This window comes from Cavia porcellus, unplaced genomic scaffold, assembly GCF_034190915.1.
Source record: "Cavia porcellus strain 051 isolate PalLab524CR breed Dunkin Hartley unplaced genomic scaffold, mCavPor4.1 scaffold_40, whole genome shotgun sequence".
NCBI lineage: Eukaryota > Metazoa > Chordata > Mammalia > Rodentia > Caviidae > Cavia > Cavia porcellus.
Window position 1 is genome coordinate 5,922,300 of NW_026947523.1, and position 19,057 is coordinate 5,941,356.

General features: G+C 48.3%; 2 protein-coding genes across 10 annotated transcripts in view; both read left to right on the plus strand.

The window, feature by feature from the left end:
- The window catches only part of LOC100718953 (cytochrome P450 2D17-like), a 131,369-nt gene extending 117,130 nt beyond the window's left edge, over positions 1–14,239 (plus strand). For 7 of the 8 annotated variants that reach the window (XM_063243844.1, XM_063243845.1, XM_063243841.1 and 4 more), the window contains 4 exons: positions 9,600–9,769; positions 10,026–10,179; positions 10,837–11,013; positions 13,870–14,239. The gene's annotated coding sequence lies outside the window, so the exon portion shown is untranslated. The remainder of the gene's footprint in view (positions 1–9,599; positions 9,770–10,025; positions 10,180–10,836; positions 11,014–13,869) is intronic. The other variant, XM_063243839.1, reaches the window with a different exon arrangement.
- On the plus strand, positions 14,065–19,016 carry LOC100718401 (cytochrome P450 2D16-like). Of its 2 annotated transcripts, none has more exons than XM_063243836.1 (9): positions 14,065–14,249; positions 15,926–16,097; positions 16,356–16,508; positions 16,597–16,757; positions 17,134–17,310; positions 17,471–17,612; positions 17,828–18,015; positions 18,524–18,665; positions 18,766–19,016. In XM_063243836.1, exons 1-9 carry the CDS (start codon positions 14,247–14,249, stop codon positions 18,942–18,944), a joined length of 1,317 nt encoding a protein of 438 aa, XP_063099906.1. In that variant the 5' UTR covers positions 14,065–14,246; the 3' UTR covers positions 18,945–19,016. The 2 variants fall into 2 exon arrangements, with proteins under 2 accessions (XP_063099906.1, XP_003470590.2); XM_003470542.5 differs by lacking the exon at positions 14,065–14,249 and adding an exon at positions 14,263–15,212.
- Positions 19,017–19,057: the final 41 nt, after the last annotated feature.

Genomic DNA, 19,057 nt, shown 5'->3' on the forward strand with positions numbered 1-19,057 from the left:
ATTTTTGAACGAGAGACTCTGAAGTCATAATGAACAACAATATATGTTACATTTACACAACCAATTTTAACATTATTTTGAGCAGTTGGCAAGCCATGCAGAAGCATGCTTTTTAAATCCATATCCCTAGTTATATTATGAACAAATGATTCAAAAATGCAAAAGAAAAGAGAAAATATTGTTGAGCTCAAAGAAAAAACAGCTGTGCATGGATATGACAAACAGACAAAGAAGTACCCAGCTAAACAGACTGGAGAAACAAACATCTTACAGAATCAGAGTCCACTTGAAACTATTTTTGCTCAAACTAATTCATTTTTTTTTTACAATTTTAGAAGTTATAGCAATAGACTAGTCAGATTTTGTGTAGGTCAATTAGCAGAGATCTCTTGCAAGAAGAATTTGGAAGGAATAAAATCTTTTATCCATAATCAATATACATTGTTGTATTCTAGTTTGTCTTAAGAATACTAGTGACTTTTGCATCTCTTTCACATAGGTTTCAGCTCAGTTATCTCTATACATTCAGTCACTTACTCAGACGTTTGATTCCTATGTTTGGATACCGTGTCCTGGTAATTCTGGGTCAGTTTCTTTAATTGGCCCCATGTGGATTCTAGCCCCGTCCTTCTCTATCATCTGTGGTGTGTTCGCTGAGGCTCACTGCCATAGGACTGAGCATGAGTTTCCTGAGTGGCAGAATCAACTACTTCTGTACATATGGGTCCATGATACAGCTGGACAGCATGCTCTGGTACCCAGACAAGCCATTGAGCGTTCTCTGGAAAGGCACAAGCATAGCCTGGACCCCATATAGCACTGAGTTGTGTCCTTTCCATTGTCTAGTAAGAAGATATTTCCAAGGGACCATTCCAGCTTTTTTCTTTTTTTGAATGTTATTTTTGCCACTGTATTTTGATTCTTAGCAGGTCTTTTAGAATTACTATTCTGTATGCTAAGTGAAGACTAACATGTGTTGTAAATTTTGTAAAAATTCCCCCTTTTGTTATTGTCATTGTATTTTGAGTGTATGGTGAGCATGTTTAACAATTTTTAGCCTGTTGAATGGCATCTGAGGGACTAACAGTGACAGCAGCTAACAATCTCTTTTTTGTAGCATTTCCCTCAATGAGGGGCCCTGGCAAGTGGGAATGAGAACATAAATGAGCAATTAAACAGAGAATATGATGTGACTGTAAGACAAATTGGAGAGTGTGAAATAAATGAAAAAGATCTTCCTGGTTGGTACAAATGGTGGCAGTTTTTATGTGGCACATCATACTGCAAACGTAAGCACCGTCTGAATAAAACAGTTAATTGGAGTGGGTGAATAATCCTCTAAGGCCCATATAACAGCTTACAATTTTGTATTTAGTGCAGAAGAAAAAAACCATGTCCTGTATTAGGGAGCCTGGGCTCCCATTCATAGCTCCACCTCCAGCTGAGGCTCCTGCTTCACCACAGAGGTTGTGTGCAAGCTGCCTTCCCAGCAGCAGCTTGTCAGCCTGTGGGGAGAGCTGTTTCCTTTGGTCTCCTTCTTTGGCACTTCAGTGACAGTGACTGGGAAGGAAGTCAATTTCTGCCTTGCTGCCAGGTATGGAGCCTGTCACTGGCACTTCCCTTTCCGTAAAGCACATGGCGGTCGCTGCCTCTGTAGCCATGGCCTCCTTTTTTACTTTACATGTGAATTTATAGAAGATTTATAGCAACACAAATAAACCATGTTGCACTTATATGTATATGACTAATAAAATACATGCAGTGTCAGTGTATTGAAAACTAACAAATTGATGGGAGATAGCAAAAAAGACCCAAGTAAATGCAGTTATATTGGTTGTGAATTTGAAGCAAGTACCCTAAAGTAAACAACAATTTGAAGAACAACAGAGTTTGAGAACTTACATTATCAGATATCTAGACTTACTGCAAGCCCCAGTGAGACAGTGATACACTGGAGGCAGCTTATTATCAGCTTGTGAAAGCCAAATGTTGAATTTTTAGAAGTTGCAAATTTGTTTGGTGTCTTATCAGTTATTGAAAAATGTTGACAGTGAGTATATTTTTACAGAAAAATCAGCAAACCACAAATCAGGGCCATATTATCCCCAACCACTAGGAATCTGAGCAGGGCTGTGCTACCCCTGGGAAGCTCTCCAAGCTGTAGCACCCCTACTGTTAGCTGAGCTGTGGCAGTCCCTTATGGGGAGATTCCTGGAATAGGTTGGCCTTCCATACAACTTTAGAATCTACACCAAATGGCCCAGTGAGATCCTCATGTGCACTTTGGACAGAGAGTACGAGGTTTTGTTAAAGGGACAGTTACTGGCTGTGCTGCCTTTACAGGTGCAGCAGAACACTTTCAAGCAAAATGACCCTCCCATCCACAGGTGAAACAGGTAACTTTGTTTTTTCTCTTTCCTCTAGGCTGGGGATGGATTACCTGAGTGAAAGCTGTTGCCAGGGCAGCTCCTTGTACATAAGGAGGGGTATCAATGCAGGATTCATCGATATTCTTAAAGGCCAATTGTTGGACAAATAACTTAAAGATGATTCTAGTTTTTGAAGGGTGGAAATCTCAGCCTGTGTTATACCAAAATTTCTCTGAGTTGAGAAGGCAGAAATTATCATTTGTGGCTCTGGTAAGGTTATCTGGTTGGCTGTTGTTTCACCGTCCTCTTCCTGCTTGTAATAAATTTAAAATAATGCGCCAAGTCAAATCCTTAATGGTTGTAAGACCCCCTCTAATCAAAATCACAAAAGGAAAGTCAATATAGGAATGGAGCGTATAACAAACAGACCCATACACATGAGTTATTTTTGATACACTGCCTCATGCTTAACTTTTTAAAAAAATTTTATTTAAGGAGAAAAAAAACAGACAAAGAGTACAAGTTATACAGATTTACAGAAAAAAATAAACAGTAGGAAATCACTAGTTAATGAATTACATATTGTCATCTTAAAAATAATTGTTCAAGTCACAATATTATAGCATGTAAAGTGGACATTCCAACAGTGAGACTGCAAACAGTTCTGTTCAATGATCCAATAAAACTCAGTGATATCATTTTCTATCTTATACACTTAAATATACATGCAGTTATATCGTTTGAGCACTTTCTTTTCCTCTGTTTTGTACAATGACAATTACACATTTTGGGTTTTGTTGCTCCCAAAGTTCTTATTACTTTTTTGGAAGGGAGTAGAACAAAATGTGACATAACAGAACAGAGTCAATCAAATCAAAAGGGTGGACATAAAGATAATGTAAAAGCATAATACAAGGTGATCAATAATTGTTACCATAATGCCTCCCGCTATCTCTAATAGAATTGCCTATATCATCAGTTATAATAAAATTGAACAAAACAGTAGAGAACAAAACCGACAAAACCAAAACATTGCAGACATTATAGGTCTTCAAAAGTAGATAATAGTCATCGAGAATGGGCGTCATAATGAATCTCACTATCTTCACAGCTGTTGCCTAAACTTTCGAACCTGGTACTATCAAGCAAAACAGAATAGGGGGACATCAATCAAAAACAAGATGGTGAGAGTAGTACAGGGCTTTAAATCAAGATAATGGAAAGTCAAAATGGGTTACTATAATATATCCTTCTATTTTTATTTATTTTTGCCTTAATTAAAAGAATGAAAATAAAAAAGTAAATAATGGAGTGGAGATTGAGATAAAAGAGGGCATAACAGCAAAACAGCGCAGATCAAAACATAACCATTTAGGCAGAATGGTGTTTCACCACAAGATAATCCTGACATAAAATTAGTTACCATATTGTCTCTTTCCTTGAAATCCTTGAGTACAACTTTTTATACTGTAGCATCAAATATATTAAAACAATGTAAAACCATTTAAGAGAATGACAGCATTACAGGGTATTTAGAATCAACTAAGAAAATGATCAATGGTTTCTGCATAATCTCCTTGTCTTTAAAAGTTTTTGCTTATACTATCGTACATAATAAAATCCAATAAGATACAACCTGTTTAGACCAATGGAGACAGAAGAACAAAAGCTTGATGAGACTTCAAAACAAGATGATACTAAATCAGTATTACCTATTAAGACGTCATTTTCTCCAAAATAGCTGTTCCTATCATCCAATCTTCTCTGCCTCATTTCTGTTGAGCTCTTTTTCTGTCATTAGTTGTCAGTTTGTCTTTTTCATTTTGTTCTCTGCTCCATTCATTGTGGCCTCCCCGCCACTATTTCTGGATTCTTTGTATTTTTCTTTTTTAGAATATCCTGCAATACTCTCTGTAGAGTTGAATTAGTGGTTGCAAATTCCCCCAGTTCCTCTTTATCCTGGAAGCACCTTGTTTTTCCATCAATTTCCAGGGACAGTTGTGCAGGATATCTCAATCTTTGCTGGAGATTATTATCTTCCAAAGCTTGACTTATTTCCCTCCACGCTCTTCATGATTTGATGGTTTGTGCAGAGAAATCTGCTGTAATTTTGATGGGTGTTCCCTTGTAAGTGGTCTGTTTCTTGTCTCTGACAGCTTTTAATATTCTGTTCTTGTATTGAATTTCTGGAATTTTTATTATTATATGCCTGGGTGTTGCTCTGTTTGGGGTGTAGGTGGCTGGGGTCCTATATGCCTCATACATCTGAGTATCTTTACCTTTTCATAAATTAGCAAAATTCTCCTGGATTATTTCTGTGAGTAGCTTTTGTAGTTCATTTGTTTGTGTCCCTACTTCTTCTTTTATGTTCTTAATTCTTAAGTTATGGATCCTCTTATCATCTTCTAGTCTTTGTATTATTGCTGTTTGTTTCTTTGTTACTTTTAAGAAGTTTTTCATTTCATTCTCCCATATTACAAATCTGCCCTCCAGTTCAGATAGTCTGTCCTTAGTTTCTTTGAAGCTGTTATGCCAGTTTTCGATAGAGTTTTTAGTTTCCTGGTAGTCCCTTTGAACCTGCTTCAGGTATTCTATGCTTTCTCTATTTTCTCCATCTAACAATTCTCCCCTCTTTTTCTGTTCTTCCATTCCACCATCTGTTTTTTCTTGGGTGGTGCTTAGCGTTTCTCTAACTATTCTGCTTACTTCTAGCTTCAGGTCATTAATAACTTCATTCCTGAACTGATCTATGAGGCTCTCTAGATGGCGCTTTATGTCTATTGGTGCGGTGTCCGCTATTGCCTGTTTCTCAGGATTGGGGGCCGAGGAGCCTTTCTTGTTGCTGCCTCTTCCCATATTCTTTCTTCCTTTGAAATTATGTATTATTTCTACCTGTTTTCTTTTTTGTTTAGTCTTTCTTTAATTAATTTTTTTTTTTTAAAAAAAGACACTACAGTACCCCGTGCTGATCCCGGAATGTCATGATGTGAAATCCAGCAATGCTATTATTCTTTGTTCAGAATGATTTTAACCTGTTTTAGTTTGCTTAATATGAACATAAATGAAGATATGGATAACTGCATGTATGTTTAAGTGTATAGGATTGACAACCATGTTACTAAGTTTTTATTGGACAGTTGAACAGAATGGTTTGCCGTCTTGCTGTTTGAATTCCCACTTTACAAGTTGCATTTTTGTACCTCGAAAAACTATTTGTAAAACGACAATATGTAAACATCAACTAGTGATTTCTTACTGTTTATTTTTTCTCTAAACGTATGTATTATTTCTACCTATTTTTTGTTTTGTTTAGTCTTTCTTTAAATAAAATATAAAACAAGTTAGAAGATTGGGAGGTAAGTCTAGGGACTTTACCAAAAATAAGAGATGAGTCACTTCTTTACTGTTTGAAAATTCTTATTGCATTTCTTCAGAGCCAAAGTAGCCCTGAAGATCAAATCCCTCTTGCTCTAAATCTTACACAGGTTTCAGCGCTACTGGACTACAATTCCCAGAGGGGCGTGCGCAACCTAGCGGACTACAAGTCCCAGAGGGCTATGGGAGCAGGCTGAGGTAAAAGAGCCCTTAGAAGCTTGGTCAGCATCCTTCCAGTGTAGCCCCGCAACTTCAGTCCCTGGTATCCTCCAGGTAGGGGTGACCCGTGCGGAACAGCAGGGACTGTCACCTGGAGACCTCGAGCCGCGGCTCTCAGCTTGAGCCACCTGAGGTCCGCCTGCAGTCGCGCGCCTGGGGTGAGGCCACCGTGGGTTCCCAGTCCCCCTGCCCCCTCGGCTGCTGAGCTCTGTGTGCGGAAGGCTGAGCGGAAGGCTGAGCGGGAGGTCGGCGCGGGGTCCTGCGGATGGGCGGAGGCGGCTCCCCAGCACTGCAGGCGTGGAGCCTGGCGGGCCCTTGGTGACTCCAGGCGCACGTGAAGGGAGGAGCGGGGTCCCAGGCCGCTCAGCAGGTGTCGCTGCCGCGCTGTGGCCCTGTGACCTGAGCCTGAGGCGCTGCAGTAGCAGCTGGGCGCTGTTTGAAGGGCGGGTTCCTGGCGGGCTTCCCAGAAGCTTAGCGTGGGAAGATGCAGGACGCGGTGAGGGCAGCTGGGTCTGGGAATCGCCCCAGAGAATTCTCCAGCTCCCCGGAAGTGGGAGTTTCTGTCCAGGAGGAGGCAGGAGGGAGACCTGGGCCACGAGGAATGGGCGGCATTGATGGGAGTTTGATAGGCATCTGGGGTCCCAGGTGGTCAGATGGTCCCCGACAAATGTGAGTGGTCTTCCGGTAACTTGTGTTTTGCCTTGGGATTCACCTAAGTCTCGGGTAGAGTGAAACGTGGTGGTTTTGTGCTGTTTCCTGGCCTCCACAGAAAAGGTATTCTCAGTCACTGGCCACCTCAAAGAAATGCCCCTCCTTACCTTACTAGGAAACATTTGAAACATTCAGAAAGTTTACACAGAACATACAAGTTATTTTAGAGTGAGCATTCATAGATCTCAGCTGAAACATTTAGTTAATAGGAGTTATCATGTTTCTGGTCACCTACCTGATCATCTTTTCTATGTTTATGTAAAACAAAGTTAGTTGTATATCTACTCCCTGAAATACTCAAGCATGTACTCTATCAACTAGAGTGTCAGAGTTCTTTCTGACTGCCTTGTAAGTAACAGAAATCCTGGATATATGAGATGCAAAGAGTTTTGGTGAAACAGGTGGACTGAGGAATGTTTGGGAAAAGTCATTGCTAATGGAGCTGGAGAGGGCAGTGACAGGTGCTGGCCATGAGGCTGAGCTCAAACTTTTTCCCTTCAGTCTTGACTAGTAGATGAGCGCTATGCATCATGGCATGACTGATAGCTACCACAGGTCAAGGTGCAGGGGAAGAGAAAAGCCTGTTATGTCCTAGTCAATCATGTTGCCGACTGAGGTGCACCAAATTTAAATAGGGATGGTGGGCTGAGGAACCGCTGCCTAGGAGAGTGAGGGGCACTGTGGTTCTCGTGCCCTAGTGCAGTGCATGCTTCACGTGCTGCTTGGATGTGGGGAGAACCTGCAGCAAAAAACCATCCGAGGAGTCCAGGGGCTGTAGCTGTGGCCAGAGACAGGGCCCCTGAGCATGACCTCATACCCCTGTGACTATGAATGACTGTTGTTCCTGGCCTGGAAACCTGTACCCAACCTCCTGTGAGGCCCTAAAAGTCTCTGCTTCACCTGCTCACCTCCCCTTCTCTAGCCGGAGTACATGCTGTCACACAGCCTCCCTGGGCCCTCATGGGTTTTGCATTGTTGCTTGGTAAATTATTTTCCAGTTGACTGGGCCTCTTAGATGGATTTGCAGATGAGGGTTTGAAACAAGAGGCTTGAAAGAAAAGCACAGGCTCCTGCATGGAAGGATAATTAAATGTGAGCTGAAGTAAGGAGTCAAAAATCTTACATGATTCCCAGCGAAGAGTCCCTTAAATCAAAGGGGAAAAGAAACCAGAACTGCAGTGGCTGTGCTGCACAAGCTCTCTCATCTCCTGACAGGAAGAAGCCTGGGCTCCTCATGGGGGAGGCCTGACGCGAGCACTGCTTCGTGCTGAGATTCTTCAGGCCTCTGTGGCCTGGGATCAGGTCTTAGTTTCCGTCCTCCAGGGTGGTCAGGTCGAGGTTTCCTGTATGTGAGGGTGCTTGTGTCTTCAGTTGTAGCTACTTACAGCTGCAATTGCTGATTAATATTTGTAGCTGGTTGAGGAACACTGTGACCTGTTTGTCTGTGGCCTGATCAGAGAGGGGTGAAAGCAACTGAATCTGCTGGAGATGGTTTTGAGCATCGTTGGACACCAGTTAATCCCTGTGAGGCACCAAACTGCTCCACAAAGCCTGCGTGACAGTACTAATGCCATCTGCCAAACCATTACACAGTTCCCTGACCTCCATGTGCTTTTGAGTATACTTCTTGAAGCAGAGATCCACCTTGACCCAGTACTGACACTCGCATAACCAATGTGTCTAGTTCCATGGAGCTCTCTTCCCATGTCCTTCACCTACCCTGTATAACCAAGAAGAGACAGAGGGGCAAAGACCTGGGGGACTGTTCTGCCCTGGCCCCTCCCTGCACTCTCTGGTTACACAGTCAGAACACAGTTCGTCTTGCACCAGAGGACAAAGGGCAGCCTTATCTCCTTTATAAGGGAGCAGCCAGCCTTTTGCAGTATGCAGGGAGTGATAGAGTGTGCTGTCTGCTTTAGCTGATGTGAATGGTGAAAGTTCTGTTTCTCCGCAGGAGCCTAGTGGTCAAGGAGACAGCCATGGGGCTGCTGACTGGGTTCGCACTGTTCTCTGCGGCCATGGCTGTGGCTGTCTTCCTGCTCCTGGTGGACCTGATGCCCCGGCACCAACGCTGGGCTGCTCCCTACCCACCAGGCCCCTTGCCTATGCCTATGCTGGGCAACCCACTGCAGGTGGACTTCAGGATCATGTAGTACTCCTACAAGGCAAGGGAGCTAGTGGTGGAGAGCAGCAAAGGTCAAGTGACCCTTCCCAGTAACAGTGAGTTGTGGTTCAAGACCTCATTGCCCAAGAGGAGGGAAGTAGATGACCTAGTCTGAGGACGACTCTACCAGAGCAGAAAACACTCTGGACTTTCCATGGGCAAAGATGCAGGAGGGCAAAGAACAGCAGGTTGGGCCAGATGTGGCGACAGGACCTGCATCCAATTGGGTGAAACAGAAGATGTGAAGGCCCTAACTCCTTTCTGATGTCTTCAGAGGGAAGTGCTTGTGAATGGAGGAGCAGGATAAAACTGTCTTAAGCAACATTTGAATCAGGAAATTGATATTGAAAGAAGTGCTATGAGCAGCATCCGATCCCTTGGTTGCCATGGGATCCTGGTTCTCTGTGTTGTTATCTGTGAACCTGATTTACCTCATCTGAAAAACAGGAGGTGAATGGGCCTTACTGACAGTTTCTCCAATGTGCCCTGGTCAGATCAAGATCTAAAGTGATTGTTCTGAACATAAGAAGATGTGATGGCAGCATGCAGACCTTAGAATTTGGGGCATGGTGGGGCTCTGGTGCTTGTCTAGCATGGATTGAGGCTGAGTCACATCTTCACTACCTAAAGAAACAGAGAAACAGCAGTACAGCTTGCTTCTTGCATTGCTTGAACTAGTTCTCCAGGTCTGGGAATGAGACTGGGACCTACATTATGGCAGGAACCCCAGTTTCACAGATACCCTGGACTTTCTCCTGCAGCTGCGACATCAGTTCGGGAACGTATTCAGCCTGCAGTTTTCCTGGACTCCAGTGGTTGTGGTCAGCGGGCTGGTGGCTGCACGGGAGGCTCTGGGACCATGACGAGGACACCTCAGATCAACCACCAAGGCCCACCAATGATCTAATGGGCTTTGGGCCAAGAGCCCAAGGTAAAGGTCAATACGGCACAGATTTCATCAGGACAGAACTGTAGGGGCACTGACTAAAGGAGGACAGGGCTTTCTGTGTACGGTAATATGCTCAAGGGACAGTGGAAGTTCGTATTTTCTTAGTATAAAGCCGGTAAAGGAGCTGTTGCATGATGGTGGAAAGAAAGTTTGAGTCAGTTCAGGTGCCAGGAATAAACACATGACCCTAGGGCATTGGTTAGTACTTTCTGGTACTGAAATGTATTTCGCATTTCAGGAATTTTTGGGGCACCTACGGACCTGCGTGGCATGAGCAGCGGTGCTTCTGTCTAGCATGGATTGTGCAACTTGGGCCTGGGGAAGAAGTCCCTGGAGCAGTGGATGACCGAGGAGGCCACCTGTCTCTGTGATGGTTTTTGCCAGCTATGCTGGTGGGTGATGGGTTGAGGAATACAAGGAAAGGACCATAAACACAAGTGACTGGGAGATGGGACAACACCCTGACATGCATTCCTACTCCCTTTCACCCAGATGCCCTGTTAAGCAAAGTGGTTTGTAACGTGATCGCCTCCTCATGTATGCACGCCACTTTGAGTATGAAAACCCAAGCTTCGTTAGGTTGTTGAAATTCTTGGAGGACAGCTTGAGGGAGGACAAAGACATGATGCTTAAAGTACAGGGTTGAGGGGAGACTGCAGGGACAGCATCCTGCAGAAGGGATCTAAGAGGATAATTTGCCTGCAGGAGGGTTGGAAAGAAAGCATCAGGGAGGATCACTGCAGGAAGAAAGCGCTGGTGGTGGCCAAGCAGACAGCAGTAATGGGGGAGGTGGCTGAGGTTCAGGGCTGCAGAGAGGATTAGAGCCTGTGTCCACACTGGAAATGACACAAGCTCATGAGATTTCCATAGTAGGAGGTTCCTGTAGCAGCTCAGCAGCAGGAGAGAGCTTTGATGCTGGCACAGTGTAGGGATCGAGGCAAAAGTGTGGAGTACCAGGCTTTGGGTCACCATGGAGGAGGCTGTGTGTGAGATGGCTCCTATGAGTCTGGAGCACAGGAAGCACCCAGGCTCCCTCCATGCTGTCACAGGTAGTGAACTCAATGCCCCTGCTCCTGCACATCCCATGGGTGGCTGCCAAAGTCCTGCCTGTACAGAGGTCCTTCATGGCCTTGAATAATGAGCTATTGGCTGAGCACAATACAGGCTGGGACCCAGACCAGCCTCCCCAAGATCTGACTGATGCTTTCCTGAACGAGGTGCATAAGGTGAGAGTGGGCTGTGAGAAGGGATCAGGGTCTGTGAGCCAAGTGTTCTGGGAGGCCTCAGCATCTCCCAGAGACCCAGCACCTGTGCTGAGGGGTGGTGCATGGGGACATTTGAGCCATTCCTCCGACTTTCTTTTGAGGCCACCCTCTCTACCTGTCTCAGGCCTAGGGGAACTCCGAGAGCAACTTCAATGATGAGAACCTTTGTCTAGTCATATGTGATTTGTTTGGTGCAGGAATGGTGACCACATCAATCACAATGTCCTGGACTCTGCTCCTCATGATCCTGTACCCAGATTTGCAGCATGAACTGGATTTGGAAGGATGGAAACTGAAGGAAACTGAATTATGACAGGGTTTTAAAGCTTATTTGGGAAACCCATGGCTCAAAGCAGAGGCTTTGGCCAAGGATACTGAAGCAGGGATGTCCCTCTCATAGTGACACTGCCTTTAATACTGGGGTGTGCAGGGTGAGGGACCAATCTCTAAGATGTGACCCCTGTCGAGATGCTTCTCTGTCATGTGCAACAGGAGATCATTGAACTGATGGGATAGGAATGATGCCCAGAGATGGGGACCAGGCCCGCATGCCCTTCACCAATGCTGTGATACACGAGGTGCAGCAATTGCAGACATTGTCCCAATGGGTGTTACCCATATGACATCTTAAGACACTGAGGTGCACTCATCCCCAAGGTAGACCTGGCGCCCTCCTTTCCCAACATGGCCGCTCCCAGGTGTGGCCAGGAAGTGTTCTGTCACCTGGCCCCGATACCATTGGTGCTGCCAGGCTCAGCCTGTGTGTGTGGTGCTACACCCAATGCTGCCCTGTGCCTGTTGATCCCCCAGGGTGTTGGAGGATGAATTAACCCAAGTGATGAGTTGGAGGATCCTGTGCACATGGGGAAAAGTGGGAGCATAGGTACACTTGAGGAGCCCTGTCCTGTTTTCCTGTGATCATGCATGGTCCTGTGAAGCTTCTGGGACTGATCTATAATTGAGGGGATCCTTGTGACTCTGTACCCCACCCCCCTGGCAAAACTGAAACCCTAATCTGTTTAGACAATAGCCTGCATTCCTTCCTCCCCGTTCTATTTTGTATCTTTATGCACTTGAGCACTTTGAAAAGTCATCACAGTGGAATCGTACACCATTTATCTTTCCGATTGGCTTGTTTCACTTGAGGTACTGTGCTCAGGTTTCCTCCACAGCATAGCAGATACCAGTACATCTTTCTTTTTAAGGCAGTCTAACTTTCCATTGTGTGATTTTATAGTTCTTCCCTGTTCACAGTTTCTCGTAACTTGGTTTAGTTAAGAGTGGGAAACTAGAGTCTGAAAAGCTTTGGTGAAAACTTCTGAAATACACAACTTGTGAATTTTCAATCATAAGCCACCCTGAGTTGACCATGTAATTTTATTGCCTTTTCCTCCGTGTTGTTCGCCAAGCACGTGTATACCCGTGTGCCACATGTGGTTGCTCTGTTGGCTGTGGACCTGTCAGGTGCTTGGTTGTCTGAGCAGCCGTTGCCATGTCCCAGTGCTGGATTGAAGTTGGAAAGTCAGGAACAGCCTAAGGCTATCTCACAGTACTTCCCCTCGGCCCCCTTCATGGTGTCATGCGTGCACCAAAGAGAAGTGTGTGCAGTAAGTCTCCACCTACTCAAGGGGCCATTGCTGCCTAATTAGGGATATTTGAAGCCATGAGAGACCCGTCAGGACCCCTCACCTGAGCAGTGATGTTAGGGGACAGTACACCTCTGGGAAGTCACTCCCCAGCAAGCCCTGCACTCGAGCCACGGTCAGCAGAAGCCATGGGGTTCAGTGCAGCTCCATGGTCCAACATGTGCTTACATCAGCAGGGCCTCTGAAGCCCGTGGCCGGCACCTACTCTCCAAAAATGTCACAGCCTGACCTACCTGCCTCTGAAATGTGGAAATTTAAAATTTAACAACCTTTATTGGCTGTTAAGAGGAGTGGCTGAACCATGCAAAGAACAGCCAGCGCTGGAATCTTTCTTACCTGCTCTCGTCCTTCACATCCACCTGTCCAGCTCAGCCATGGCCCTGACAAATTGCAGCCTGTGGTGGGCATCAGCCATGAGGTGGTCTAGCCATGGCTAAGACGATTCAGGTTGGGGCAGGTGACATCTGGGCTCACTGATTCCTGTCAGTGGATCTCCAGGGCAGCCCCTCTCCCAGTAGCTCAGGGTAGATAACATTTGTAGCCAAGGTCCATGCTGATTGGTGTAAACAACTTACATAACCAAGGTCGTTACTGGCATGGGGCCACCAGGGTGACTCTGGTATAAATGGAGACTAAGCGGCCAAGGACTGCTGGGAGTGTACAGTGGTGAGGGCTGCAGAGGGACTACCCAGGTGGACTCTGGCTGAGCAGCTGAGTAAAAGATGTTTAACCCAGTCCACGGCTCTGCAGCTCTTCTTCAGGCTGCTTGAACCTCAAGTGACCTGCCTGGTCTACACTGGTGAAAGACAGGGTTTCCTTGTTCTGTTCCGTTGGCACTGGGTACTGGGTACTGAACCCAGGGCCTTAGCAGTATTTTCAATCCACAACCCTTTTTTATTTCTTGTAGCTCACTACACTGCCCAGGACCATCTTAAATTTAGGCTTCTCTTGCCTCAGCCTCCCAGAGTGCTGGGGTCACAAAAGTGATCCATCAAGCCTGGTTCTTGCCACACTTATTTGATTTAGTGAGACTTATTTGACAGCATCCATTGGCTCCAGCAATGCACAGTGTATTTTACCCTATGATTTAGTTGGTGCCTGTTTCGGGGAAGGGCTGCTGTGTTTTACTATAACATTGAATTCCATGAACATGTTTCTGGACTATTTCTAGACTGTTGCATCCAAGGAGTGCAGCGTTGTATCTGAGAGCATGCAGCGTGGATGAGGACCCTGATGCCGCACGGGAACTTTAACTTCAGTGCCCGCCGTCTCCTCTGCCCTGGAGCATAGAGCCTCCTGCTATGGCTTACTTTTCTTACCATAAAAGGAGCTAATGTGTTGAAACTATGGGCTATGACCAGCATCACCTACACCGAAGGGCTGGCCCTTGGAAGATTCAGCTCATTAATGCACATGTGTCTGGTGGCTGCCCCATCCTGACCATAGGACCCTCGCATGAGCAGGACAGCGCCTGAATCCCAGACACACCTGTCACTTTGTACATAAGGATGACTTCTGGAGGACAGCTTGACACCCCAAAATACACACATGGTAAATGAAGGCATGACTCTCTGATGGTCTTGGGTAGGAAGTTGATGCCAGCTTGATAGGCACACTTGGCTGAGGCCATGAGGCACAAGCTAGATGTGAGAAGTACCAGGAGTAAGTGGGTCTTGGCCTTCTGGTGACTTGAGTGGCCTCAGACCTGGTCTCCAGACTTGCAGGTCCCACCCTGTAGCTGTCTGCATCCTGCTGCCCCTCACACAGGATGGTTCAGTGGTGCCTCAGTCCCCAGCCAGGCTGTCTTGACCTGCAGTGGCTCTCTACTGGCCAGCAAAGACCTCCATGAAGTCTCCAAGGATGTCCTGCTGCAGCCTGAGGCACTGTCCCCAGGGTCCTCAAAGCTCTTCTGTCTGGCATGTTGGTTCTCTTACTTCTCCCTCTAGACGTGCACTGGGAGCAGCAGGCGTGCACGTGTTACCTTCCCGTGGTGCCCCAGGGTCACCCAGTATAACACAATGAGTGTTTTCCTCCCCTGGCCTCCCACCAGGTCTCTGCTCCCCTCCCCTTGTTATTGTGGCAGAGATGAGAAGGGCAGAGACTGCAGCGCCCAGCCTTTGCTCCCTCCAGCATCCTGTAGCTGCAGGGTCAACAGAGCAGTTGGTTCCTGCCAGAGGACAAAGGGCAGCCTCAGCTTTTTATAAGAGTACAGGCAGTTTGCTCTATAGTGCATGATGGTGGAGTGTGCTACCTGGTCCTGAGACACGAGTGTTGACAGGCTCCGTGTGTCCTGAGGGGTCCATGTTGGGAATTAACAAGGCAGCCATGGGGCTGATGACTGGAGATGCAGTGTATTCTGTGGCTGTAGCTCTGGCCGTCTTCCTGCTCCTGGTGGACCTGATGCACCGGCGCCAGCGCTGGGCTGCTCGCTACCCGCCAGGCCCTGTGCCTGTGCCCGGGCTGGGCAACCTGCTGCAGGTGGACTTTGAGAACCCGGCATACTCCTTCTACAAGGTGAGGGAGGTGGAGGTGGTGATGGCGAAGGTCACAGTGACCTTCAGCTGCAGACAGTGGTGGGAGGCAAAGCTACAGGCTAGACAGAGCCCTGGGACCCCAAGAGGAAAGGCGGAGACAGCATTTCTGGGGAAGGGCCTGCAGACCCTTTTGCCTTTCCAAGGACATGCGTGGAGTGGGACAGTCAGTGGAACTGTGATTGAGTGTAGGGTAGAAGTTGTTTAAGCCCCAAGTTTCTCCTGCTGACATCAGAGGGAAAGGTGCTGGTTTGGGGCAGTGGAGCCAGGGCCCTTCCTCAGGCAGGAAGTTGAGGTTCAGAAGTAGCCATTGCCTGCTTCATGGTATTTGCTCAGTGGGTCTTGGGTCTCAAGGCTCTTGTCCTTGAGATTTCCTCATCTCTAACCTGGGACAGAGGGGCCCAAACTACAGCATCCTGACTCCATCCAGATCATAGCTAGGGGAGAGGCCAGATCTGCCTCTGAAGTGATTGCTCTGAACGTCAGAGGATGTGACTCCCAGCATCGGGAACCGAGATCTTAGGGCTTAGTGGGACCTGGGTTCCTGCATGGAACCAGGAGTTCCACCCGCACTGCTGAAAAGCAACAAAACAAAACAAACCAATAAAACAAACAAACAAAAACCAAGGTTGTTCTGGTTTTGTGTAATGATCTTGGAGTTCCCGGCTTGACAAGCACCCTGATTTCCACACAAAGCTTCGAAGTCGCTTTGGGGACGTGTTCAGCCTGCAGCTGGCCTGGAAGCCTGTGGTCGTGGTCAACGGACTGTCAGCTGTGCGGGAGGCGCTGGTGAAGCACAGCGAGGAGACTGCAGACCGGCCACCCTTTCCCATCTATGAGCACCTGGGCTTCAGACAGAATTCCAAAGGCAAAGTGTGGAAGGGCACAGATGGTGTCAGAACAGGACTTGTGGACGGTGACCAGTGGGAGGCCAGGGCCTAATGGGAAGGGTGATGTGCTCATGGACACAAGGAACAGCCCTGTGTCCCTAGGGTGAATTCTGGGCAGGGTGGGGGGTTAGCTTGTTGGTCTGGGGAGAACCTATACCCTAGGAATAGAGGAGAGATGAGGGCACAGAGAATGTGACCAGTGCCCTTGGTCACTCAGGTGCCTGCCTCACCCACAGGTGTGGTTCTGGCACCCTATGGGCCCGCCTGGCGTCAGCAGCGGCGCTTCTCCATGTCCACCCTGCGCAACTTCGGCCTGGGGAAGAAGTCGCTGGAGCAGTGGGTGACTGAGGAGGCCGCCTGCCTGTGTGCCGCGTTTGCTTCCCAGGATGGTGGGTAATGGGCCAAGGGGCATCAAGACGGGACAAGGCAGGAGAGTGACAGAAGGGTTAACACCATGAGATTCATCCTTGTTCCCAGGACACCCCTGTTTCCCTAATGACCTGTTGAGCAAAGCCGTGTGCAACGTGATTGCCTCTCTCATCTATGCCCGCCGCTTCGAGTATGAGGACCCAGGCTTCATGAGGATGATGGACCTGCTGGAGGACTCTTTGAAGGAGGACTCTGGCTTGGTTCCCCAGGTGGGCTCTGGGCAGTCTGGAAAAGGAGGCAGATTTGCATGCAGGGGCAACAGGAACAGGGCATCCGGTAGAGGATACCACAGGAAGAAAGGGCTGGAGGTGGCAAATGTTAGAAAACAGTCATGGAGAGGAGGCCCAGGGTCAGGACTCCAGGGAGGAGACCCTCTACCTCCTGTCCACATTGGGAGCTACTGACGCTCCTGAGATTTCCACGGTAGCATCCTCTTCAGCAGCCCGGGCCAGCAGACAGCGTGGAGAACACATGTCACAGTGACAAGGGCAGCCCGTGTCCTCCTTGAGGAGGCTGGGACCTGAAGCTGGTCTAGCTAAGCGCTGAGCATAGCAGGGACCCAGACCCTCTCTGTTGCCATCACAGGTGCTGAACACAGTCCCCGTGCTCCTGCGCATCCCTGGGGTGGCTGAGAAGGCCTTGCCTGCACTGAAAGCCTTCTTGGATCTCTTGGATGAGCTGTTGACAGAGCACAGGATGACCCGGGACCCATCACAGCCACCCCGAGACCTGACTGATGCCTTCCTGTCTGAGGTGGACAAGGTGAGGGGCCGGGTCCTGGGGATCCAGTGAGGTGAGGGAAGGTGAGGTGGGGCCTGGGTGTCTCAAGGGACCCAGCACCTGAGTAGGTGGATGTACAATTGGGGTCATTTTGGCGCTTCCTGCATCTTTCTCCTGAGCCCACCCTCTCTGTCTGGCACAGGCCAAGGGGAACCCCGAGAGCAGCTTCAATGATGAGAACCTGCGCATGGTTGTAGCTGACCTGTTTATAGCAGGGATGGTGACCACTTCAACCACGCTGACCTGGGCCCTGCTGCTTATGATTCTGCACCCAGATGTGCAGCGTGAGCCCAGCTGGGGCTGGGTGGGAGAATGAGGGAGGAATAGAAGTAGCAGGGTCCCCAAGAGTAGTTGTGACACCTGTGGGGAGACAAGGGCTTTCGTAAGGTTTTGTAAGCATGACACCTGCTCACCTGGACACAGCCCTTAATGCCAGGGTGGAGAGGGTCAGGGCACAGCTCCCGGGACTTATTCACCATGGTAACCCTTGTGTGTGCAGGCCATGTGCAACAGGAGATCGATGAAGTGATAGGGCAGGGGCGGTGCCCAGAGATGGCGGACCAGGCCCGCATGCCCTTCACCAATGCCGTGATTCATGAGGTGCAGCGCTTTGCAGACATTGTACCAATGGGTGTTCCCCACATGACGTCACGTGACACTGAGGTGCAGGGCTTCCTCATCCCCAAGGTAGGCCTAAGGCCCTCCTTCCTCAGCCTGGCCAGTGGATTCCCCTGGTGCTGCCAGGCCCAGGCTGGCTGCATGTGATGTTGAGCACAGACAGTGCCTCCCTGTCCCCAATGAGTCTCTTGGACAATGTAGTAAAGAAGTTTCCAGCCGGGGGGTGTCACATGTCTGTGATCACAGCCCTTGTGAGGCAGAGGAAAGAGGATTGTAGTGAGTTAAATGCCAGCCTGGACTACACAGTGAGTGTTTTTCAAAAACAAAACTAAATAAATCCAAATTAAATTTAAAAAGAAGTAACTATCTTGACAGAGCCACTTCATGCAGGCACTGGTAGCAGTGTGGGCCCCCTGGGAGCCGTGTGCCCTGACTCTGTCACAGAATCAGAGAGGGCACGTAGGGTTAAACCAAAGGGCCCAGGTGTGAGGCGGGTAGAGTGTGCTCGTGCATCCTGAGTGGCAGCACGAACTGTGTCCCCACCTTGTCCACCTTCATGCTGTGCATCTCCTGCCAGGGGACCACACTTATCACCAACCTGTCATCGGTGCTGAAGGATGAGACCGCCTGGGAGAAGCCCCTCAAATTCCACCCTGCACACTTCCTGGATCCCGAGGGCCGCTTTGTGAAGCCCGAGGCCTTCATGCCATTCTCAGCAGGTGCCTGCTTTTTGGGTACACGGTCCCTGTGCCCTTTTCAGGGTGCCTTGCAGGGAGGCACCCAGGCCGCAGTCTGACTGAGCCCTTTTCCCTCCCACAGGTCCCCGCACATGCCTCGGGGAGCCCCTGGCCCGCATGGAGCTCTTCCTGTTCTTCACCTGCCTGCTGCAGCGCTTCAGCTTCTCGGTGCCTGAGGGGCAGCCCCGGCCCAGCGACCATGGTGTCTTTTACACCATTTTGATCCCACCCCCCTACCAGCTCTGTGCTGTGGCGCGCTAGAGAAGGCATGAAGGCCCCAACTTGCCCCCAGCTGGGGCCCTGAGCGATAATAAACCAGTCTTGTCTCTGCCAGTTGGTGTCTGAATGTACCCCCTGACTCCCCGTTCTCTGAG